General features: G+C 39.2%; 2 protein-coding genes across 4 annotated transcripts in view; one reads left to right on the plus strand and one right to left on the minus strand.

Annotated features, from left to right (window-relative positions):
• Positions 1-1,786: 1,786 nt before the first annotated feature.
• Positions 1,787-17,375, plus strand: fhip2a (FHF complex subunit HOOK interacting protein 2). Of its 2 annotated transcripts, none has more exons than XM_015058453.1 (18): positions 1,787-1,949; positions 3,691-3,845; positions 5,147-5,225; positions 6,512-6,681; positions 6,784-6,888; positions 6,976-7,098; positions 7,188-7,403; positions 7,721-7,917; positions 8,033-8,147; positions 8,275-8,351; positions 8,458-8,650; positions 9,933-10,105; positions 10,632-10,778; positions 10,849-10,939; positions 11,016-11,159; positions 11,734-11,874; positions 13,156-13,259; positions 13,345-17,375. In XM_015058453.1, the coding sequence occupies exons 1-18, from the start codon at positions 1,943-1,945 to the stop codon at positions 13,454-13,456; spliced, it is 2,349 nt and encodes a 782-aa protein (XP_014913939.1). In that variant the 5' UTR covers positions 1,787-1,942; the 3' UTR covers positions 13,457-17,375. The 2 variants fall into 2 exon arrangements, with proteins under 2 accessions (XP_014913939.1, XP_014913940.1); XM_015058454.1 differs by lacking the exon at positions 1,787-1,949 and adding an exon at positions 3,488-3,565.
• Positions 16,784-26,206, minus strand: part of srfa (serum response factor a) — a 35,608-nt gene continuing 26,185 nt past the window's right edge. The window contains exons 4-8 of one of the 2 annotated variants that reach the window (XM_015058455.1): positions 24,102-24,266; positions 23,678-23,788; positions 22,562-22,759; positions 22,364-22,465; positions 16,784-20,838 (exon numbers count right to left, since the gene is read on the minus strand). In XM_015058455.1, coding sequence (XP_014913941.1) covers positions 20,786-20,838; positions 22,364-22,465; positions 22,562-22,759; positions 23,678-23,788; positions 24,102-24,266 — 629 coding nt within the window. In that variant the 3' untranslated portion in view covers positions 16,784-20,785. The remainder of the gene's footprint in view (positions 20,839-22,363; positions 22,466-22,561; positions 22,760-23,677; positions 23,789-24,101; positions 24,267-26,206) is intronic. The other variant, XM_015058456.1, reaches the window with a different exon arrangement.

Genomic DNA, 26,206 nt, shown 5'->3' on the forward strand with positions numbered 1-26,206 from the left:
ATATATATATATATATATATATATATATATATATATATATATATATATATATATATATATATATATATATATATATATATATATGTGTGTGTGTGTGTGAGCATCTGTAAAGTTTTGAACGTGTAGATTACAGAAAATCCATAATAAATTAAAGTTTGTGTATCCAATTCATGTTTTTGAAAATCAGTAAAGTTTAATGTTGTCTAACCATTCAAGAATAGAGAATACTTACCGTGAATGTAATGAGTGACTGTTTGCAAGGATTTAACTACGCTTATGAGATCTGCAGTGTTTACCACAGAGCTCCATTGATCTCCGCCAGCAACCACAGAGGACCGATACAAGTGACCACATCATTAATGTAAGGAGTTCAAAGCCATCCTAATACCCAGACTCAACCATACACAGCCTGGGGGAGTCATTTTCTGTGCGCTATAGGATCCTTTATGCAAGGCTGATGTATTAGCCAGTAACAGAATACAGGTAAGTGCATTACTTTATATCATAAAATATGGTTATGTCATGGTTTTGCTTTTTTTTAATTTATTTATTTTTGCTTTTTCTGCAACTTTTGGTGAGTCAATTATATACCATATGATCACATCCCACAGCTGGAGCTAGAGTCACCAAATCAGCACAAAACAAATATGCTGACACATAATCCACCTGCAGTATTTGCATATAAAAAAAACCTTTTCCATATTTTGTTGTCACGTCTGTCTTCAGTATTTTTATAGGAATTTTATGCAATAGACCAACACAAATATTGCATACTCATTATATAGAAGGAAAGGGTTTTTAATTTTTTTCCTAGTTGAAATCAGAAATGTTTTGTGGGAGAAACTCTGATAGAGGCTGCAGATAAGTTCCTACCAGGATATAGGTTTGCTTCCAGGAGGACATCAACCCAAATCATACAACCAGAGCTACAATGGAATCGTTAAAACCACAACAAAACCACAACATGTTAGGATGTTAGGATGACCTAGTCAAAGTACAGACCTAAAGACTCTGTGGCAGGACTTGAAAACTGATCTTCATCCATCGTAGGCTAGTTTTCAAAGAAGAATATGAAAAAGACATCAGAGGTTAGAGCTGCTGGAGACATGCGCGTCAAAGAATGTGCAACTGGTGGTTCGAAAGATATTGACTCTGGGGGAGCAGGCTAGAAATGCAGACCACATTTTCTTGTTTTTGTTTTTAAATAAATTTTACTAATACATGAAATCCAGCCTGAACTCCTTCACTCGCCAAGCGAATGCTGGAGATGAGCGGTTCAGACAATGGATGGACAAAAACCCAAACACAAAATCTTCCCACAGCATGATCCTTTCTGTTTACTAATCAGGAAAATTATTGAATTTTGATTTGGAGATGTCCAAATACTGTATAGTGGAGCAACCACAAATGCACACCAAACTTTAGGGTCTCATTTTTAAATAACTATAGAAAATATTTTCATTCCAATTTGCAGTTATGCACTACTTTCTGTTGGTCTATTACGTAAAATATCAAGAAATATATTCAACTCTCAACTTTGCTGAAAAGTTGAAGGAAAACAGCAAGATTTCAAACACCAGAGAGCAACCAAAAGGAACGAATGTGAAACTCTTTCAGTTCGCAGCTTTGCACCAGTGATGGTACGGACATTCACATTTATAGATCCAGGTTACAGTATATAACCCAAAGATAAAGTTAAAAGAGAATCTAAAGCTGCAGCAGTGGAAGGTGTAGTTTCAGTATGCACCAGTGTAACCTACTTGCAATGCCAGTGTCATTATCAGAGTCCAGAGCTTCAAGCCGAGACGAAAAAGGCTTTTCCCCCTCCATCAAATATTCTTGAACCAAGACCAGCCAGCCTCTTACCCAGTATAAACCGTGGGACTTTTTTGGCTTGTTATGAAGGCTTCTGCGGCAAAATATATACTCACCTCTAGCAGACATGCCCGGTAGGTAGAGCCTCTTTTCCTTTGCTGAGATTGAATAGTAGGAGAATCAGTCCCGGTTCAACAGCTTTAAGGAAGCTTGGGGAAAACAATAGCTTATCTTTGCGTTAAGTTTTTCCAGTTATTAAATGGCATTTAACGCAGGGAAACATTCTGCAATGAGGTGGACTGGAGAAGAATGCGCGATGGAGAGAGCACTTTCCAGCTGCAGGGCGTGTCCTGGAAAAGACAGCATCCTTTCTTTTTTTTATGTCCCAGCCAGTTTCTGTCCATATTTGAACATGATATCAGGTAATTACAGTTATTTATGGAGTCGTATTTGAAATGCCTCGTCTGCAGCTGGATTCAGCCCTCAGGAGAGAGCCGAGAGCCTGCCTGTTCCCTGTCCGGGATGACTGCGCGGTTCTCACGTAGTGGGGTTAAATTACAAACTTGACGGTTACGGTGGAGAAATTCCTACAGATATTGGGGCAAATTTACAGTTAAAGTATCGGGAGGATCCTCCACCCCTGCAAATACTCAATGCAATCCATATAAAGGAAGCGTGAACTCAGCCTGGCATATAGGAAAATTATGGCGGTTTGAAGGGAAATATTTACAGGTGGTGTATTAATCCTTTCATGAGCAGTGGTCATGAATAGCTGACAATTATCCAAAAGTCTTTTTTTTTCTTTTTTTTTTTTGCATATGCTTGTGTTCGTATTGTTGTCAGGCATTTTAGCCACATTTTATGTGTACACTGCCTCCCACTGGGCGATCAGTGTTAGTTCACAAAAAATGTCTTCAAACTTTAAATGTATCGAAGACCAAAAGTGCCACAATTATGTAAAAAAAATCTATACATATATGTCATAATTTTGGTTAAATGTGATAAATACAGTAAAATAAATAAAAATATTTATGTATACATTAATAGTGTTTTGTACTTACACAATTAAATAATTAGATGTCAAAAATCATTAATGAAATTTCTGATTCAGCCTATTAAAAAATAGAATTTAACACGTCTCTGCCAAATAGACCATGACTTTAGATTGGTTAGAATGCACAGGAAGTTATCTTCAGACCAATCTCCTTGTGAATGGATCGCACATTGACTTTAATGTCTTAGGATAACATATTTTTAAAATGATGAGGTGTAGCAACACAGGATTATGAAATAATTTTTTATGCTGATAATTATATTTTTGAAAATGGTCATATGTATTTTTTCAATAACTCAAATATGTATTGAATTATAGCAGTTTAGACCCTTGATATTAAAGAGATCCAATGACTTATACATAAATATATTCATCTGGATAATCATATGTAATTAAATACATGAAATAGATTATAAAAGCATACAAAAAGTATAAATACCCTTTTTATTTTTATCTAATTGACATTTAAAATATATATTGGTAAATTATGTTCTATTCAAAATTTTACACATTTAATAAATATATTTTTAGAAATGGATTAATTTATGGAATTAGACAAAGATATTTTTAGCCTTCATTGAGCTCACCTTTCTAAACAGAGTTCAGTTTTGTGCAGAGACTGTTGCCCGGTGCATCGGCGCCCTCTGGTGGTCACTATCAGAAGCGTTTGGCGAGGGAAGTGCCACCGTGTCCAAAGTGAGCCTACCTTTCCTCTGAGCCCTTAGACGTCTTGTTTACAGTAGCGGTGCCAGGCCTGTAAAGTTGCGAGGCCCAGAACGTGCTGCGAGTTTATTGCTTTCATTATATTCTTTCGTTTCAAGGGTCATTGTATGAAACCTCCAATCTGGAGCGAGGCGGCAACAACAGGAAGAAGAAGATAGAGGAATTCTCTAGGTCTTCTCGGGAGAAACTGGTCCAGTCGAAGAACAAGATGTTCTCCAAATTTACGTCCATTCTCCAGCACGCCGTGGAAGCGGTGAGTTTTATTAAAGCTGGACGTTTTTTCTGTATCGGTTTTCGTTTGGTGGCGTTAATCTGGATTGAAATCGGTGTTTTGTCAAAACGTCAGCATTAGGCTGTTAGCTAGCGAGCTAACAATTCGCATGATATTTGTTTTCTGCTCGTTTCTTTTCACTCGGTTCCCTCATCTGTGTCTTCTTTTTTTGTTTGTTTAGTTGGTTGATTTTTATGTTTTCAAAGAGTGACAAGTGTATACATTAATGCGAATTATTTCAAAAGCTACCTTTCTGCTCTTGATATGCTAAAAGCTAAGCTAACATCTTCGCTAGCTGTTCATGCTATTTCAAACAGTATGTCGAAATATTTGGACCGTGATGTTGCGCAAACATGCTATTAACCATTTCAAATTGACAGTCCGTGGCCTTTCTGCCTCAGTACTTTGCTAAAATGAAACATTAAATGTGTGCAAGTAGGGTGCCTGATTAACAATAAGCACCTAGCTGCAGGAAAACATGTCCTTCTCCTCCTATTGTTTGTAAAGCTAAACAGTCGACTGGTTTCCTTGCCACCTAGAGGAGTGGTCGTCGATATGTTTCCAGTTGCTGCCTCACAAAATAAAAATGCAACAGTCATGATCTCGACTCATTGTTGGGCATACCACCATTTGTACCGAGTGTTCCAATAAGAACACCAACGACAGCCAGTAATATTAGCGAAAATGTTGCTTTAATTTATTAACCAGTCCTGTCTTTTTTTGTATTTTTAATTTTTAGAACATTTTAAAATTGCATTTACTTTCTTATCATTTGGGGTAATATCTGAAGAGGACCACTAGTCCTCCAGTGCCACTGTCCTGCAACTTTTGGATGCATCCCTGCTCCAACACACCTGAATCAAATGAGTGGTTAATGACGAGGTCTTTATAAAACTTGCCGATATGTCAGAAGTTGCAGGGCCATTTGGCTGATTTTTAAAAAATGAGAATAAAACTACTTTGTTGGGTGAAAAACATCAACAAAAAGGCCTGGTTGCTTACAGGAATAATGAGGAAAAATAGAAAACAAATATGTTGGACGTTTGTTTATGTTTATTCTGGCAATTGCAAAACCTGCAATAGGAAATAGAACGCTGTTTTTGAGAGGCCATTCAAGCCACAACATATACAAGTTCATGATTCATATTTAAGGTAATTTGCAGAAAAATAAATATTAAAATACTAACAATAAAAAGTGATACATTTAAGGGAAAATTTTAAAAGCGGTAACTCACTTGGACACGATGAAATTTAACTGATATTTTTTCTGTCTTGTTTTCCAGCTTGCTCCATCTCTACCCTTGCAAGAAGACTTTGTCTATCATTGGAAGGGCATTACACATTATTACATTGAAACTTCTGGTAAGACATGTTTGAAATCTGATCATAGCTGAAGAAGAAATGATTGCTATCTAGATTTATTTCTGCATTAACACATTAGTCCTTTGCAATGCTGAAAAGGCACCTTGTTCACAGCATGTTTTTTTATTTGAGTGACAGTGTTTTTTTTTTGTTGTTTTTTTTCTTAATTGAGTCAGGCAGGATCATCCTGAAATATTTTTTTATTTTTATATCAGTTTATTTTTAGCCCCAATGGAAAAATGCTGCTGTTTCATGTTGGTATTGATCTGTGTTGCACTTTTTCAGTCTAAAACTAGATATCATCAACACTCTTCTCAGGGTTGATAATTCGAGCTAAATGGAAGGATTCAGATTTGCACATTCTTTGAAAGCCTGTTTGCATTGTGAGAGCAGCCTCACTGTTTCAGAGAAAGCACAAAATGGAAAGTCGCTAACTGTCAAGTATTCTGAGAATGTCGAGCTTGCATTGCAGTAGCCTTTCACGATGCTTAGCCGTCTTCTTTTCCCCTTGCTCATCTATAGAAGTAATATTAGATACTCATATTACGCAAATGTCTGGCAGCTAAAACCCGACTTTTTAAAGTTTGACTCTTCTAATTAGAGTTGCACAATATATTGAATCCTTGAAGTGTAAGCGTGTGCAGCATCGCAACTGGAAACGACTAATGTTGCAACTTTTGTAAGTTATTACATTTCAGGTAGCTTGCAATAATGCCAATGATATATTTGGCTGCTTCAAGGAACTCTCTCTGTCTGCAAAGGCCTCACCTCCTTACATGTTTGAACAATTATTCACTCCATTTCTGGATGCTGTGCAGCTGGAAGGATTTTTTGCTCTTACTTTTTAACATTCTGACAGCTGCTATGATGCGTAACCATGGCTGTGGCTGCAATGTATTGTTTTTACAACTGGGAGCAGCTGATTAGCATCTCAAATATTATTTGAACTACGACCCCAAATCCCAGGGAGTTGAAAAGGAGGCCTCATGGCTGCAGAGCTGAGAGAGAAGGAGGAAGTTCAAACCGTCTCTTCCATCCATCATAATGGGCAAAAATCATATCCCTGGCAGGGTGGCAAAAGCAAAGGAGGAGGATTAGCAGTACTTGCCTGTAAAGGTCTTTAAATAGAACAAACTGAACTAATGTAACAGAGCTACTTTAACATGCTGCCACCATGATCGATATAATTCTATAAATTATTTCTATTATATTTTGATTTGGTGTGTTTTACTTTTTCATTTTTGCTTTTTATGGTATTAATAAGGTGCTTAACATGTTTCTGTTAGATGACAAAGCCCCAGTCACAGACACCAACATCCCATCCCACCTGGAGCAGATGCTGGACATTCTGACCCAGGAGGAGGCAGAAAGGGAGTCTGGTGAGACGGGACCCTGCATGGAGTACCTCCTGCACCACAAGATCCTGGAGACCCTCTACACGTTGGGCAAAGCAGATGTAAGGAGGTCTTTCATTGTTCTAGATAATTAGGTTTTATTTAATTGTTTGCGGAAAACTGAGGTGGTTTTCATCAGATTGTTTCTAAACGTTGTGTTTCAGTGTCCTCCTGGGATGAAACAGCAAGTCCTCACCTTTTACACAAAGCTGCTCGCTCACATTCGTCAGCCGCTTCTGCCACACATCAACGTCCACCGACCTGTGCAGGTGAGACGCTTCACCGTCTGCTATTCTTCTCTGTGTGTGATGGCACGTTACTTATTTAGGACGTTTTCCCTCCGATCGATCTGTCAGAAACTGATCCGGCTGTGTGGTGAGGTTCTGGCTGCGCCTACAGAAAACGAGGAGATCCAGTTTCTTTGCATCGTCTGTGCCAAACTAAAGCAGGACCCGTACCTTGTCAACTTCTTCCTTGAGGTGGGTTCTTGTGAGAAGAAATGTGGAGCTTTTATTAAAGTTTTAAACGTCTGGGTGTCAGACTGTTTTTACATTTTAAATGTTTGCAGAACAAATCAAAGAGACCAGAGGTAAAGAGTCCTGCTGCAGCAGAGGGGGGGAAGGACAGTGTTCTGGCTCCAGATACGGGCCAGTCTCAGGCAGATCATCCTGGAGAGCCTCAAGCCGCAGCTGCTGCTGCTGCCACCTCCAGCCCAGCTGCTAACAATAACAACACCAACAACTACAATCTGGTCACCTCGCTGCTTAACCTCACAAAGAGTCCAGTAAGTCAATTTCATATGAATAATTTTGCTCATTTTATAAATTTTTCTGCATGATCGTCAAAAATCCCAACTTTCTGTTCACTGAACTCACCTTATGGAAAATCAGTGACAACCTTTGGCCTGAAAGTTGTTAGCTATTTACAGTATGAGTGAGTTATTCAAAACATTAAGACGGAGGAATTTAAAATAAAATTGTATTTTGTGTTGGTTCAGGCTGCGAGAGAGAGCAAGACTTTAAGCTGAAAACAGGAAGGTTGAACAGAGTAAAGCAAAATCTGATCACGTCTAAAATCAGGATTGTTTTCTTTTCTTTTTAGGATGGCAGGATAGTGGTGAAAGCATGTGAGGGCTTGATGCTCCTCGTTAGTCTGCCTGAGCCAGCTGCTGCCAAGTGTTTAACAGAAAACACGGAGCTGTGTGAGCTTCTCACCGACAGGCTGGTTTCGTTTTATAAAGCTCTGCCGCCGTCCATGGACCCCCTGGACATCGAGACAGTGGAGTCAGTCAACTGGGGGTAAATCGGAGTTTAACTCCGTTTTCAATTTGTTGTCTTTAAATAACATTTTGTATGAAATTGTGTTTTGATTGGCCTTACAAGTCCTTTTTTTCCTCCTTTTTGTCTGTTTCAGTCTAGATGTATACAACCTGAAAGAGGACGCTGCTGTCTTCACAGGGAAGAGAGCTCTGATATCATTCCTGTCGTGGCTCGATTATTGCGATCAGCTCATCAAGGAGGCACAGAAGGTTTTTTTTTTTTTTTGTTTTAACCAGCTCTGATTGTTGTGCTTTGATGTGTTGTATTGTAGTCTAAATTGACAGAACTACCGATGTTCTCTCTGAAAAGCTTTTTCTTTGTTTTTCTGTCTTCCAGTTGGCCGCTGCAGTGATGGCAAAGGCTGTGAGAGAAAGATTCTTTGTGTCCGTGATGGAACCGCAGCTCATGCAGACGTAAGTGCTGCTCCTGATTCATCCATCAATCATCGCGCATTGACATTTCTAGACTCGAGTGAGTCATGACTGCTCCGAAACAAGTTTCCTTTGCATGCTGCCGCAGGTCCGAGGTGGGAATCCTGACCTCCACAGCGCTGCTGAACCGCATCATAAGGCAGGTGACGTCCGAAGCGCTGCTGCAGGAGATTGTTTACTTTCTGCTGGGAGAGGACAAGGAGGCAGAAACTCTGGCTACCGTCGCTCAGAATCCACTCAGACACAGACTCATCGAGCACTGTGACCATCTGTCAGATGAGGTTGTCATCTATCATATTCATACCCCTTGAACTTCCTCACATTTTTACACAAAACAACCACAAACTTCAGTGTTATTATATGACCGAGCAACACAAAGTAGCACAGAACTGTGGACGGAAAAAGATTTTAATAAACTGTGGAAAATGTGGCGTCCATTTGCATCCTGCCACCTTGACTCAACACCAGAACCACCATTTTGATGCATTTGCAGCTTGCGAGTTTTAATAGGAGTCTCGACTATTTCTAGACACAAAGGCTAAAATTTTGCGTATTCCTCTTTGCCAATAACAAAAAACAAAAACAGCTCAAGTTTTCTGTGTATTTAGCTTCATTTATTCTACCATCAACTCTGACCTGCTTCCCTCTTCCTGCTAAAGAAAAGCATCCCCACAGCATGCTACTGCCACCACCACACTAACTAAACATTGTGTGTGTGTGTGTTTTTTTTACAACACATAAAGTTTTGGGTGCATATCAAAAAGTTAGACATAGCCAAAAACATTAACATCATTTTCTTTCAGTAAATACTTTAAAATTTCCTTGTGGTTTTGGAGCTGCAAGTGGCTCTTTGGAGTTTCCACAATGGCTCTTAGTAAATGGCTAAAAATTAAAAGAACCAGAAAATGTTTTTAAATACAGATATAATAACAAATGCAGGTTTTTAACTGTTTTTTTTCCTGCAATATTTGCACTAAATTTAAAAACTATGACATTAAGGTACCAGAAATGTCTTAAATCTGTTTTCCTTGTCATTAGGTTGAAATCTATGCATATATAAACATATATCTATATATAGATACATATCTTCATTTTAAATCCTAAAAAATAGAAGTAAAATCCTGGTTCTTTAAAAATGACTAGATATTTCCAAAATTACTCATTTATCTAAAAAGTTGCCTTTTTTTTTTCCCAAAAAGTCATGACATTTGGGGCTTTAAAGTTTTATTTGGCTGCTCTGAGAGCCAAATGACTCGTGAGGGCCACATTTTTTTCTAACATATGCAATAATGTATTATTTTTCATTCATTTAACAAGTATGTCTTGGTTTAACCACATACATTTTTAATTGGAAATCTTTTTTCTTTTTCTTTTGCATTGTGTAATTTTCTTGTTCACTGAAGCTCCTTGAAAGCTCTCTAATGAGCAACTAAAAGCTGAGAAATACTAATTAGAGCATGACAGAAGTTCTCAGAGCACAAAAGAAAGATGAATCATTTTTGTGTTGTTAAAGCAACAGCCGCCTACTTCCCTGTCGAGCAAATGAATCTTTCTTGTCTTCAGATCAGCATCATGACGCTGCGGTTGTTCGAGCAGCTGATCCAGAAGCCCGACCAGCACATCCTGCACAGCTTGGTGCTGCGCGGCCTGGAGGAGAGGAACTACTTGGAGAACAAACCACAGGAGGAGCGGGAGGAGCGGGAGCCCCTGGAGAACGGGCAGCCCCACGACGCTGTGTAAGGACCTGCTGTCGTCCTGCGGCTTCTGCCTGAACAAAAAGCACTGCAAATAAAAAGAATGCATCAGTTATCTGTGTTGTAAATGAGCTGGAGAGTCTTCTGTTCAGTTTGGTTTTATTTACCGTTCCTCTGGTGCTGTGATTAAGTAGCAATCGTTGTGATGTGGAGGATTATTAGCATAATTGAAAGTTGTGGATAAAAATGAAATCCAATGAGCATTAATTAGCTTCTTTACTTTAGCTTGGTTAATGTGACCTAAGGAAACCATTAAGACACACGCTTGCCACAGCTGTCTGGTTTTCCTCATCCAGCTGCTTCATAAGCTTCAGAAATACTGATTTCATTCAGCTGTTCACATAAAGTACTCGACATAAGTCAGATTTTTATTTATTCATTTTTTTAATTTCTGAACAAGTTCTGGTAAACAATGTGAAGCAATGACAAAAAGAAAAGATTTTTAACATAGATCTGTCTAAAAATAACAAGACAAGACTTGATAATGAGAACAAATCTCCGTCTGCAGGGACCTGGAGGAGGATCCGCTGTTTGGAGACGACCTTTCCCCAGATAGCAGGCTGTCTGGCTCTGACTGGCTCGGCTCCTCACCCCAACACAGCCCTGATCACTCAAAGTCTGACGGGAAAACCGAGGTCCACAAGATCGTCAATAGGTGCTGGATCTGTTCCTGCTGCAGTGCTGGATGAAGCGTCTCTGTTCTAACTCTAGTTTGTTTCCTGCAGCTTCCTGTGTTTGGTGCCTGATGAGGCCAAGTCGTCGTATCACGTCGAAGGCACCGGCTACGACACCTACCTCAGAGACGCTCACAGACAGGTCAACTCCACTCCTCCAACCGAGAAAGTCTTCTGCTTTTGTCTTCTTCCTTTAAAGGGTTTTATTTTCGCCTCAGTTCAGGGACTTCTGTGGCGTCTGCCAGCGGTGGGACTGGAGAGGAAGTCCGAAGCCTCTGGAGAAATGTAACTTGGACATGCCGTTCTTTGAAGGTCACTTCCTAAAGGTTCTGTTTGACAGAATGGGTCGCATCCTTGATCAAGTGAGTTTGATTTAATATACCGTTATTTTCCGCTCTATAAGGCGCACCTAAAAACCTTCAATGTCCTCAAAAGCCGACAGTGCCCCTTATAATTCGGTGCACCTTATATATGGACCAATATTGAGCCACAACAGGTCTACCAACTACGGTAAGCAGCAGCCAATTTCATTTTCGCCCATAGAAGAAGAAGCGCTCGGTGCATGCTGGGATAGTTGTCAGCGACTATTCTATGCGCCTTATAATGCGGTGCGCCTTATATATAAAAAAAGCTTTAAAATAGGCCATTCATTGAAGGTGCGCCTTATAGTGCGGAAAGTACGGTAATTTCAAATCTTGAAGGAATGTTGAATATCGAGTTGCTTAATCGCATCTGCAAGGTTAGTTTAGGGACTTAAATCGATTCTGTTTTTGATTAACTTCTTTAATCACAAACGCTTTTGATTCTCCTAATAGTTAAAGGATATCAAAATTCTTATTGTCTGGCCCTAATTCCCTAGTTTCATATTTGTTTTGACCTTTAAATGAAACTTTGAGAACGAATCGCTTATTTCCTGCTTTGTCCTTCTTCCTGCAGCCTTATGACGTCAACCTGCAGGTGACTGCCGTGCTCTCCAAGCTGTCCTTGCTGCCCCACCCTCACCTACATGAATACTTGCTGGACCCTTACATCAGCCTGGCCCCCGGCTGCAGGTCCCTGTTCTCCGTCATCGTCAGGGTGAGACGTCCTCTTGAAATACCACAACCATCACAGAGAATGTTTCTATTACTAAAGTTTACAGACTGGAGTTGATTTAATATTGGTTATTTTTTTTATTTTGTGGCAGCTGCCTTGGAATTATCAGAAGTTTCATCAGTTTGATAACTGTGTGAAATTTGCCACATGTTTGTTCCCAGAACTACAGTTCCTACCTGGAGAATGAATTCTGGGAATTTGCTCAGGGCTTTTCTTTTATCTCAGCTTACACATTTACAGGCTAATTGAAGCAGCTGCTAAAAATCAGAAGGCAGTGCATAAACATTAGCAGTTTTTTTTATTAGCCTTGTTTAGCACACTGAATGGAGGAAGTCAATATAAGACATCATGCTAGTGATACCCCACATGCCATTGGCAGCATTTAGCATAACATTAGCATTTTGACTATTTTTTACTTATACACTAACATACTGAATGGAGCAAGTCCATGTTACTCAACATCAGCTTGTGACTCTCCACATGCTATTGAGTACATTGTAGCGTACTTTAGCATTGATGCTAATTTTCAGCATCAGAATGCTGGGTTCCAACTGACAGGCACACTTTGGCAGGCCCCTTTTAAATTTCTTCAGACATTTTCTGGTTTCCATCTATTGTAACTAGGATCACATTTAATCTTTGACCTAAGCGCTAATATACACTTTAGTGCCTTTAACTTAACTAAAAACAGCAAGTGTTTTCAAAAGAAGACTGACCTAGATCCTGCTTTTTGTTGCTGAGAACAAACAAAATATATTTGTTTTCTTCAATTGAGCCCAAATTAATAAGTAAATGTGCAAAAACTATCTGAAGTTTTGTATCTACAAAAACAATTGATTATTAAAATATTCATGCTTACTGTATTTTTGAGTAGGTTAAAAAAATTGCTACATTTTTGGTTATTTTCTTAAAGATGATATTGTTCACATTTGAACTGACAGTTTTGGCCTGAAAGTTTGGACACCCCTGTTCCAGAGGGAGAAAAGACTTTTGTCAAAAACAAAAGAGAAATCCTAAAACGGCTCAAATATGACGCTACTGCATTTACGTGAAGAAGGAAGTTTTACTCATGTCTTCTTCAGAGGTTTTTGTGTCATTTCTTTCAGTGGTTGTTGGTGCAGCGCCACCACAGGCTAGGAGGGGAACAGCTTTTTCAAAGGGGTTTCCTTTGTTTGACACAGTACAGTGTGAAAGCAAACCGCACCAGCTGAAAATGTAACAAATCAGGTGTGAAAAGGCCCTGGGTAAACTCTGTGTCCTCAGGTGGTTGGAGATTTAATGCTGAGGATTCACCGCATCCCAGACTTCACCCCCAAACTGCTGCTTGTGAGGAAGAGACTACTGGGCTTGGAGCCAGAGGGAGTCACGTACGTACTTACTGACGGCATCAGCCGCTCTTTCTTTGAGGTGACCTCTGAAACGCCCCCTCTCTCCCTCTTTCTGTCCTCACAGCGTGGACCACAGTACGCTGCTCGAAGGTGTCATTGTGCTTGAGGAGTTCTGCAAAGAGCTGGCAGCCATTGCCTTCGTCAAATATCACGCAGCGGCTTCGTCCTCGCCGTAACCGTCCTGCTGCTCCACCATCTGCCTGTTCCAGGCGGACGGGTCAGGACGAGCCGGGGCCTTCCGCGGGCGCCGGCGGCACAGGGTCGGCAAAAAATTACCACTGACTGGTTTCACCTGCAAGACTGTTAGGAGCCCAGGTGGACGGGCTTCATCATCCCCCTTCCTCTGACCTCTGAGCAGGTCGGAGCGCAGCACTGCCCAGCCAGAGGACGAGACGGAGGACAGGGATGTTGATGGAGGTGCACAGACATGTCCACTGGACTCTTGTTTTTGTTTTGTTTTGTTTTTCCGACCTGTGCAGTTTCTCACTGCCCTTCTCTCCTCCATCTTGTCTTCTACCTTTGGAATGAGTGTGGAGTTTTAATATTGAGGAGTAAAAGTGTGTATTTATGTTTCACCGCCTTAGTGTGGAGTCACACCTTTCAGTTACAGCGAAGTGTTTCTCTGTGGAACATTTTATCTTTAATCCCCGTTGTGTTGTCTGTTCGGAGAGAGAGAGGTTCCTGCACAATCCGGAAAAGTTTCCAGGATCAGGAAACTACAGAAAAACAAAATAAGAGTATGGAAATAATTTATTTTTCATCCAGTTGTCCAAATTCTCCTTTCCTATATTTTTTTTCTTCCCTTCTGTCTTCTGTATATCCAGTCGATGGTTGTGTTATTTTATTTCTTTTCTTCTGTCCCTCTTGTCATTTCTTCCTTTCATCTTTGAAAATTAAGACTGGAAAACTCTGGATTTTGAGTTTAGTCTTTTCCAGGATAAGAAAACAAAATAAGAATATCGAAACAAAATTCTGTCCTTCCTGTGTCTTTTCTCTTTTCATGCTGTTGTCGTTCCTTCCTTTCTGGTCCTTTCTTCTTTCCCTCACCCTATGTATTCTCTGTTTCCTTCATTTCTTGTCATTTCTATGCTCCCTCTCTTTTGTCATTCCTTCATTTCCTCTTTTGTCCCTGAAAAACTCCATCTTGTCTTCTACCTTCAGGTAGAAGACAAGATGGACTGAGTAGGAAAAGTCTGGATTTTGAGTTCAGTGTTTTCCAGAATCATAAAATTATGGAAAAACAAAAGTGAATAATATGGAGACATATTTATATTCATTTCCTGTCCAATTATCTAAATTTCTTCCTTCATTTCTGAGAAACACCATGGTGCTCTCCTTCCTTCCCCCCTGTCTTTCTTCTCTTCTGTCCTTCCTATGTTTCCTTAATTTTCTTTCTTATAAGGGAGTCTTACATTTTTCTGAATATTGTGCAGGAACCAAGAGAAAAGCTGTAGAGGGGAAAATCCCCTCACCATCAACCCTTACACTTATCTGTAGTTACATCCATAGTGACGTACTGCACTCATTTTAAATGCCAAGTCATCTTATTTATTTCTTGATTTGCTTCCATGTTGCCTTTTTTATCTAATGTTTTGTTGAAATTAAGAGTCTGTTTAATGACCGACTGCAGAAACTTTAATTTGTTTTGGTGTCTTTCCTGGGTTTGGCTTTAAGCGCATCACCACCCAAAGATGTGACCCTCCATCACGTCGTGTCGAGCGAAAACGGGGAATTTGCAGAAAATGAGAATTTGCACACGGACCTCACCTCGCTGCACTGGTTACATCACTGAAGATGGGATGATGATGGTTTTACTCATCAGTGTTCATAACTAGTTATCTCTGTAGACAGTAGGCAGGGGCCGCTTTGAGATTCTCATTGTGTGGTTACATCGAGTGAAGATTTCTTAGATTTACTCGGGAAAATACCGATATTATGTCAGTTTAAAAAAATAATTTATTATGTTGACTTTGATACACAGATAAAATGAATATACAACTGTTAAACTTAGTTGTTGGTTTCTAGTTCTCATTCAGGAAATAACTTTTTTTGTTTCACTGGTCATGAAAAGTTAGAAATTGGAAAAAAAATATATTTTAATATCCAGGTTAATAAACCTAGTGCCAGCAGATTACCTCCTCAGAAGTTCGCACCCATTTTGTTCACGGTTACCATAGCGACAGCTGCTTCTCCATACAATTTTTGAGGTCAGTTTTTTTTGTCGTGACTGTCTTGGAAGCTTTCAGTGCCTGCATGCACATGTAGTTGGATAGATGCCGAGTACGAAAAGAAGCTCGTCTTTTTAACACTTTGGATGTAAATTTTTGTAGAATCTTATTTATGCAACAACAAAAAAAGAATTCAGAAAGAAATCTGAACTTTTTTGAAATACAGAAAAGCATAAAATTTAAAATTGGGATCATAACAAACTTTAGCCTGGAAACATTATCTTGATATGAGTAAGATATTAAGTTTACACGAGACAATCCACATTTTCTTACTACCAGAAATATTTCTAAACAGCCAAATTTTTCACTTACAGTTGGTGTAGTAACCTCCTTTTCAGGCAGCTGACTTGCAGCGTGCAGCGCTTTTTAAAGTATTTATACTTTATTAAGTGCAGAGGATGGCGGCCGTCAAAAACAGCTGTCCATAAAAGCTGATTTTGTCATTCTAGTAGAAAAGTGTACCAACCTTTATTCAGCCAGCTGACCGGCAGTGTGCAGTAGTTTTAAAACTTCTTGCCTCTCAGTAAGAATGCAGGGATGAGGCTTTAGTTTTCTCACCAGAGCAAATACTACAGAACGGATGATTTTGACTTCCTACTTACAAGACGCATACAAACCTTCTGTCAGCCAGCTGAAAGGCAGTGTGCAGCGGTTAAAGAGGACGCTTCTTTTAGTTTTCACAACATAAAATAGCTGTAGATGTTGACTGTAAATATTTCCAAACGGCAGAATGGGCAACTGGATTTTTGGTTTTATCTCGATGTTTTGCCTCTCAGATGAGTCGAGGCTGCAGCGTAGGCGTTAGAAAGACGAAACCTCCGGTTGGCTTTTCATGTTCGACATCGATGGCTTCTTTCACACATCTATCAAACCGTCTATTTCCTGTCTAAAATGTTCACATTACTGTCTGAAGAAGCCTCTTGGTTGACAGGAAACATATTCAAGATAAAAAGAGAGATGAAGTTGCCTTCCTGTCCCAGAATCTACACCAACGTGTAGCTGGATGTTGATTTTCTAGGAGATTTTCTTTCAGCCAGCTGACTAGTAATGTGCAGAAACAAGTGTGGGCAGGGTAATGCTCTCTCTGGCGTCTCTTCTGAAGGAGTTGGGTCAGTTTGGGGGGAAAACGGCTCATGCCTGGTGGGGAAACATATCTTTTATTATTCTAGTCATCAGGATCTGAACTTTCTCACTTTTAGGGATGAACATTTGAGTCTGAGAGGAACCTACGTCTCATTTTTCTTTTTGTTTTAATTGTGCTGGATAAAAGCAGGGAAAAAAACCTGACTTATAAAGAGTTTTGTCCTAACCCCTTCCCTGTACAGTATACAGAGACGTCCATCGCAAGTTGTCATGACATCCTGTGAGGTGTTGCAGTGTTACTCGTTCATCCTACAGATGACGTACCGGTGGCGTTGGAACAGGTTGTGTGTTGCCTTTATGTCTGGAGGCTGTCTTTAATTTATAATCCTGCTCATAGAAATGTTTGTAAATGTGCTTTTTGTTTTAATTTGATCCCGGAAGGGATCGATGCTGTTTGTTATTTTGTTTGCTGAGAAGAATGGACAGTGTTATTGATTGAAGCCATGAGTATCTGCTCCTTTTGTTTTTGTTTCCTTCTCCAAATTCATCACTCTTGCACCTAAGCTACATTATGCAAACTGCTTGCATGGATACAGATTTGCACATTGTTGTAATTCTTGTTTTGTATGTTTTCTTTTTCTTTTTCTTCATGAACCAAAACACCAAGAAAAAGAAAGAGAAGTTGTGGATGTTCCAGGAGTAACATTTCTATTGTTTCTTTTGTTATTTTAACTGTCATGCACATTTTTTAAATCGGCTGTTTTGCAACTTCTGGTGTACAGTTGTATATTGTATGTGTACAATAGCGTTAAAGTTATACTACCTGGTGAAAATGCATGCTTGAAGCAATTATTTTTCATCGTGCAGAGAGAGAAAAGGGACAGTGGAGCCGAGTTTGTTCTCAGCTGTCAGCACTTTGGTTTGGGAAGACACTGACAGGAAGAGATGCCTTACTAAAACACTGTGGATCCTTCGATTATCCTACAAGTGCATCTCAATAAATTAGGATATCATTCAAGATCAAAAGTTAATTGGAAGGAAAAAGTGTGGCTGGGTAAGTAATGAGACTCCAACTTAAGAGTTGCCTTTATAAATCTTTTGAAGATTGCATTTACCTTGGTTGGTTGTGAATCTTTTACCATACTTTGTCCCTCCACTAAACTTTCCATTAATATGTTTTGATACAGCAATTTAAAACGGCCAGCTTCCATTACTGGACAAGTGCCTGACAGCATTTTCCCCCTGGTTGTGGTGGCAATAACAAATCTTGGTTTTAATTATTAAAAACCTATTTTACTGAATTCTTTGGAAGAGTGATAAATCTACTGAAATGATCTGAAATGTTCTTTTCCCCCAATTTTTTTTTATTCCTTAGCCTTCTGCGTAAGAATTTTTCTACCATATTTTTTCCTTCCACTTAACATTTAATTGCCATAATTTTTTTTTTTTCTACTGCACTTTTTATTTAATAAAAATTACCTTCTGTGGCTTTAAGATTTCTACACTTTTCCTTCCGAACTTCTAATTAATTTCCAGATTTTTTCATTATAGATTTCTTTATGAAAAACTGTTTTTGCTTTTAACATTTCTTCCACATTTTTTATTTAATATTTCAAATTTTCTGGGGGGAAAAAATCAGCTTTTGAATTGTCAAATATGTCCATATTCTAAATTTACTGAGATGCCCCTGCAGGTTTTGCTGATGTAGGCTCTTTTCTTGATGTGTGAAGATGTACGGGACACTAATCGCTGCATCATGTCTGGTTTTTATCAGAAGTGGGGCGGGTCTTATTTCACGGCCAGTCATTTTACACCTTAACATGGTTTTTCCTACTAATTGCTGTAGAACAGGAAGTTCATTTAGTCATCAGCTAACTGATGGTTATACTTTTTATTTGGGTCCGTTCAAAAACAGCACGATTTTGTTCAACATTCTCTGTCCTGATAAAAAAAAAAAAAAAGTTTGCTTCTCAGCAGATGTGATCATTTTTTCCAACAGTTTGCATTTCATCTTGTTTTTATTACAAAATGTCTGTACAATACAACAAAAATACACAATCATTTCTTTCAACAACGAGGTGAAAAACACAAACTGTTCAATCTTTAAAAAAAAAAAAAAAATAAACATTTCCTAATGAGTACCAGAGTACAGAAGTGAATGTAACTTGTCTCTGACAGACTGCAGGACGGCAACATGATCGACAGTCGGATTTCCTTCGTCATGTTCCGTCATCCCACCAGTTCTGGAGAAACGAGTCAATGAGCAATCCCCCTCGCAGGAAGAAGCACAAAACAGGGCGGCAGGTCCAAAAGCCGTGTGAGAGAAATATCCTACAGCCTTGCATTACTTTGCTTTCAAAATCTGCCTTTGGATCACAGGCACTATGGTGCAAAAAGAGGACGCAAGTCTGGTCTTGCAACTCAGACTCGGTCAGTAATCTTAACATTTTAAAGCACCTCAGGACACAATCCCTAACAATCACATCCTTGTTCTCACGCAGAAAAGCGTTCTCTTTCTCGCCAGCTTTAAACTTTACCCCCAGATGGATCAAGGCAACTAGAGTAGCATCTGGAAATGGATCTACTTGGTCTGAATTAGTTGTATTTATACAGCATCCCTGGTAAAGATCAGTATAAAGCCTTAAAAGAAACTTGTCTTTCACTGCAGCATCACTGGAAAATGTAAGCAGTTGGGAGGGAATTTTTTTTAAATAAAATTAAGTACCAGCATCCCAATGCAATAAAGGGCACAGGATAGTTTTTCACTTCATTTGGGAACTTTAATTTTTTTTTTTTTTTTTTGCTATATTCTTGGGGTATAAATATGTTGCAACACTCTTGACTTTAAATTAAGTGAAGAAAAATAGTTACAAGTTTTTTTTTTAGATCTCTACAGTCAGAGCAACAATAATAAAAACAATGTTAACACAATTAAAAATGATACAAGCAAGGCTTTACCTAGTCTAGCCGATTTCTCCCCATGATATCTGGCATTATGTTTGAAAAACTCAATATTTTAATTATAATCTCGTGGGAGCTACTATAAAACTCAAACTGGGTGATTACAGGGGTTTTCTGCATAATTATGATCCAAAACTTAAGGTCAACATGTATTTTTCAAATCATTTTAAGGCTTTTTACTCATTTTACCAAGGATAAACGTCGGTTCATGAACATTAAACAAAAAATTTTGATAGGAAATATTTCAATCCGATTGTCACGTCTAATACAGGGTACAGTACTGAAATCTTCTCTACCAGAGTAAAGAATACAACAGCAGTAAATTATAAAAGTGTTATACTTTCACTGACAAAGTTACATGATCTGGAAATTCCTTCAAAAAAAACAGCATAAACAAAAGTAAAAGCACAGAAAGTTGTAGATAACAGCTTTCTTTCTCCATCTTGTAGTGAACGATGGTGCATTAATTTACACATCCATGAAAATAACTCAACTTCTACATACAAAACCCACTATGTAAAAAAAAAAAAAAAAGTTACATGCTGTTGCACAAACTGAACCAAGCTAAAAATACAACTGTTCATTTGTTTTATAAACTATTTACATTTCCAAATGTATTTATTTTTTTCCGTTTTGTTTTAAGCCAGAAAGCAAGTCTCTTGTCCTCCCTACCCCCCATTTCCCTGTTTTACAAAACCCCAGATGTGTGTATGCGCACGCACACACACACACACACACAGGCACATGCTTGTGCACGGATGGCTCACACAGGAACATTCAGACAAACAAATGTCTCTTTGGCTGGTGTGAAGCTGGTGGCACCTTGCAGTCCGTGTGTGTCATTACATTTTGTCAAAAGGAAACAAAGCTCACGCTAAAAATAACACCATCTAACAGCATAGAAAATAGGCTCCAATTATAATATAGTGATATATCTCCTATGTATTTGCAAATATATATATATTTATATACCAAAAACATACTTCATATTGTTTAAGGGCCTGCCACACATATGCCCTTCATTGTGTTTATAGATATGTACTGATAAATCACATTCAGAAGAGTGATGGTAAATTTCAAAGGAAGGCATCAATAAATAGATGTGTGTGTCTGTGTGTGTGTGTGTGTGTGTCTGTGTGTGTGTGTCTGCCATGTTAAACAGCTCCAGCCGTCCGTCAGTCGCCCTTTGTGCTCTGTGTCGCGTCCAGATTGACCACCTGGAGCTCCGTCAGGTTACTGCTGCTGCTGCTGCTGCTGCTGCCGCTCGACTGCTGGCCAATCACCATCTGCAGAAAAATTAATTCTTGTTTTTTTTTTTTTTAAACACAAGCATATCAGGCGAGGGGGGGCGCGGGGGGGGACTACAGACAGCCAATCACAGGTCATCACAGCACACAGCAGCCAGAGCAAATGGACATCCTGCAGCTAATCCACAGCAATCCGTTTGCCCTGGAAAAATAACACTCAAGATGACGCCATAAAACACATTAGCTTAATGTTTGCCACTTCATTTCAATCGTTTTATCCATGCACTGCTACCGTGGCGCTACAGGCGCAGCTCAGTAAGCCGGAATAACTTCAAAAAGTCGATTTATTTGAGTAATTCTATTAAATAATTCTAACTCATTTTATTGATGAAAGTGGAATATTGCAAGTATCAAAAATTAAAACTAAAATAAAAAAATTCTGTTTATCAGAAAATTTGATCAGATATGATTATAAAAAAAGGACTACACAAGTTTTCCTTCCAGTAAATGTTCATCTAAAATGCATCAGAGATTCAATTTTTTGAAGTTAGAGGAAATGGGTATACTGAAAAGCTCATCTTATATATTGATGTGTTCCACACAGAGTGACATATTAGAAGTGTGTATTTCAAGTAAATGTGACATAGGCAATGAAAACCCAAAATTAAGTTTCTAAAAACTTATTTTCTATTTTTTTCTGTTCTTATTAAATAGGAACTATATTTTTTTTAAAAAAAGTATTTTAAATACAGAAATCTTATGCTGACAATTTTCTACTGTATTTCTTCCTTCCACTAAATTTTCAGATTTCAAAAATGGATAAGATGTGCAATGTATTTTTCGAAACCAGAGAATATTAAATATTTTTCACTCTTTAGGTTAGAATGAGTCTGGAATAATTTCTAATCAATTGCCTTTTTTTTAAAATAATTTTTTAATCTGCTTTTGTACAAATTAAATAACTTATGCTACACACTTTAATCTTGATGACACCAATACATATAGATACATTATTCATATTATACACATGTTAATTTCGATGCTTCTATTCAAAAGTAAAAACTGAGTTTATGAAACTCAAGACAAATAATGTTTTTTTTTTGTTTTTTTTTTAAGGAACTATTTTCACTGGTTCCTTTTCTTCCACTACACTTGAAAATAACTTGATTTGATTTCAAATGCTATGTATTCATATTTTTAACAGATACACTGGCATATTTTGGGTTTTCATCAGCTGCAAGCAACAATCATCAAAATTAGAACAAAGTGGTTGAAATCTATTGTTATGTGTAATGAATCATTATTAGTTTACTAAAATAAATGACCTTTTTGATGCGATTCTTTTTTTTTTTTTTTAACCAAGATGCACCTGTGTAATTGGTGTATTCTGTATGTGTTTGGCAACAAATTAAAAACCAACAAGATGCCAGCTGACCACTCCACATTCATTCAATAAAGACCAAACAGGACGCCGCCCTGCGGTCTGTGTGCCCAGTGCTCTGTTAAGATGCATTAGTGAAGTCAACGTGGCATGCTGGTTGCATAGGGAATATGAGAGTTTCACTTGTGAAATGCAGATCTTGCCGTACTGGGTGTAGCTGCACTGCTGAGACAGGGATCTGCAACGTGCCGGGAGGTGCTGTGAGGAACACCTGAGGGACGGCACCTGGGCAGGAAAACACAGAAAGATGGAAAAAAAAATCTGTGAATCCTCGCCATCCATCCCTCTGTCTGAAGCGACGCGGCGCGGCGCAGCTCCCACCTGTGTCTTGGCTGTGCGCGTGGGACACCTGCATGGCCGTGGCTCCCTGGGGGTAGGCGTTGAGCACGGCCAGCCCCCCGTCGGCCAGCGCCGGCGTGGGGGCGTACATCACCGTGTGAGGGCTGGGGTACATCATGTGGCCCGGCACAGACGTTGGCACTGACGAAGTGACGATGGTTGCCGGGAGACTCACCGTTGCTGGGGGAGACGGAGAGAGACTCTAAAGGCATGAGGGGTGCGCAACATGTTGGCCAGCAGATGGCGCTTGATATCCAAACTCTCCTTCCTGCTCAGGCATGTGCATTCCATCACAATGTATCTATCGCTCATCATTTGTAGCGGGAAGCTTTCTTATCAAGAGCATTTAAAAATTAGCACAGATTTCCTATAATAGACATTTATTAAGAAATGTTTAGTTTTCATTTCATGAATGGTTATGTAACATTTTGCGGCTCTAAACGAGTTTTATTTTGAAGGAAATAAAATGGCTCTTTGGTTTGTAAAGGTTAAACACTGATGGGTTAATTCGTGTGCTAGAGTGGCCTAGTCAAAGCCTTAAACTAAATCTCATTGAGAATTTGTGGCCAGGTGACCAATATTCCAACAATATTCTCTGAAATGGAAATAAAATCCGTTAAAGTTTGGCGTTGTTTGAAGTAACAATACTTTTTTAAGACACTGTAAACTTTTTATTCAAATACTATAAAATATTAAGAAATTGTATGTATAAAAATTCTGGTAATAGCGAATAAAGCATTGAACAAAAGTCTTTCTTCTGGAATTAAGAAATTATTTAAGTTAAGAGGGAGTAAAAATAATTTATAAGGTTTTTTTAATATTGGAAGTAAAATCTAATCACTGATTGATTGACACATATTGTGTAACCATGTAAATTAAGTATGTGTATTAAAAATAAATATCTTTCATTATTGTAGGCTGCTGATTCTTTGAATAGGGTCGGAAAGTATAAGTGTTATCTTCAGCCTATTCCTGCATTTGACATATTATTGGTTTGCGAAATGACGTTTTCTTTTTCGTAACGCTGTAAATTTACCAGAAATAAAGTTAACCTGAATCTGTGTAGACGGGGATCGCTCCAGTGAAAATCCGACCTACCGGTGGAGTTGGTGGAGGTGTGAGAGATCTCGGGGCTGCTGTCGCTGTTGGAGGTGGGCTGTGTGTTGGGATGGACCTGGATGGCCTGGAGCTGCTGAGGAACGCCTGCACCTGCAGAAAGAAAATAAAAACACACACACACACACACACACACACACACACACACACACACAGAGGCCATGAAGCCACTGCGGCAACTCGACAGAACCTGACCCAGGGAACAAGCAGCAAATAACTACGTCACATTAGTACCGTTAGCAGAGTTAGGAGAAAGTCCTCGTGCGTGTGGAGAGAGTAACTCTAGCATTAGGTGGTTGAATATTAGCAGAGGAAGTAGAGAAAGCGGTGTGCAAGCAGCAGGTTCATGGAGGTATGACTGAGATTAGCGGAGGCAGGCACGGTGGCAGCATGCAGAGCAGATCACCTGTGAGGGAGACAGCAGCAGGGAAGCGGAGGACAGCCTGCTGTCCCTGCTGTGGCTGCGGGGCGGCGGCCAGGGTCTGACCATGCTGCCCCTGGAGGGCCAGAAAGTGCTGCTGCAGCTGGCTCAGAGGAATGGTGGGGGTGCTGGGGGGGAGAGGAGTGCCTGCTGCAGGGGCACGCACACAAATACACATGGGTTAAAACTAAATAGTATTCTAAGAAAAAACAGAAATCCTGTTTTTCATTGGCCTGAAGCACAAAAGTGTCGTCTGCGTGTTCAGAGACTCGCTAAATATAAAAAGGCAACATTTACCGTCTCCTTCCCTCAGCATCAGAAACTGTGAGATTGTGAGGTCAAAGCAAGAACGGCGCCAAAACCCTACAGAACTTAACCTCAGTCTACCATTACCAGCCTGGTCAACAGCCAAACTATTGTCTGGGGTTTTTCAACTGTTTGAGGGTGATTTTGATGAGCTGAATCCAAAAAGCACATTGGTTTTGCTCAATCAGGTCAACTTTCTGAACTATAGGTGCAAAATGGATGACTTGTTCTCACATATGGAGCAGTTTCCTGAGAATCTGGATCAATGAGTGACGAGCAGGAGGAGAGATTCCATCAGGACAGAAAAGAGATGGAGAATTTTGCACAAAGATGATGTAATGTTCAATTTACATGCACTTGCCCTTATCAGTGCTTATTATTCAATTTACAGAAATCCAAGTTTGTAACATTTAATTAATACACTCTGTTAGAAAACCATTTTTTTTCTCTTAAAATCTTTTTTGGATGAGAAATCTTAATGGAAATGAACTGATAATGTCACAAAATGTCATCTGATCTTAGTCAGAAGATCGGATTTCTCCACATCAAATTAGAATAAAAAGTTGACCTGATTGAGAAAAATGGATGTCATTTTTGGATTCAGTGTTGCAAAATAGTCCTAATTCAGTTGAGGAAAAAAAAAAAACAGACTTCCAAATAACTATTTTTTTGTAAGTCAGTGTTATTATTTTGTCTGCTAATTAACGTATAATATATTTTGCCTCTGAGGAATTAAGGGTAAACACCAAGTTGTTGGCCGCGAGCCAGGACTCACAGGAGCCGAGGACTAAGTGGGATCATTTATTTTTGGTGGCAACCAACCCACAACAACAAGAAGATTCCTTAAAGGGCTGCAGTCAGAGCGGCCATCATTGTTTTCTGTCTGCTGCCCCGGTTCATTAATGTTTGACCTTAAAGCTGAAATGCAGAACTTGCAGATGGCGGGATGCAGGGAGGCAGGGATTGGATGGACAAACAGATAAATGGACAGATGGACAAACGGATGGATGGATGAATGGATGGATGAATGGTTGAAAAAAATTGATGGGACTGTTGAATAAATGGAAAGATGGTGAAACTGATCGATGGACAGAGAAACTGAATGACAAGTGGATGGAGTTATGGATGAACAAACTGAGGGATCGTTGGTTGATTGGTTGGTTTGATGAACAAATGATATTTGGATTGTTGGACCAACAGATGGTAATAGAAACTGATGATTAGGTAGTCTGACTGGAGAAGGAACAGACAGGATGGACAGCAAATCTTAGGGATGGGAAATAAAATTATTTTTTTAAACACTTCGTTGACTCTTGCCACCCTTATTCAAACCTACAAAATACTTCAACTGAACTCCGTATTTATCCAGACTTTCACACTGCAGTAATTCAGTTTGTGTTTTTCGGGGGGTTTTTTTAAGTAAAACGACGACTTCTTTTGATTCTAGACGTGATTAATTCAACATGATGTCTCAAATGTAAATGTAGGGTAATGGGAACATCAACGTTCCCATTATGAAACATCTTCCTTTTGGGAAAGTGAGAGTAATTAATTAATTTCAATTTGTATAAACGGTACAAGATGAACTGCTGAGGTTTTCTTCAAACACACCGAGTTCTCCTCAGAACCCTGAAACAATGACAAACAAGATTTGTTCAACATCCAAGTTTCAAGATCCTGAGCTGTAAAAGTTCATCTCGTTGGCACATAGCAACCAGCCGCACCAACTGCGGATGAGCAGAACAGCCTGAAACTCCTCTGACTCAGGCTTGATGTCCTTTTGG

The sequence above is a fragment of the Poecilia latipinna genome, unplaced genomic scaffold (genome assembly GCF_001443285.1).
Source record: "Poecilia latipinna isolate Pla-1442-1.1 unplaced genomic scaffold, P_latipinna-1.0 Scaffold1542, whole genome shotgun sequence".
NCBI lineage: Eukaryota > Metazoa > Chordata > Actinopteri > Cyprinodontiformes > Poeciliidae > Poecilia > Poecilia latipinna.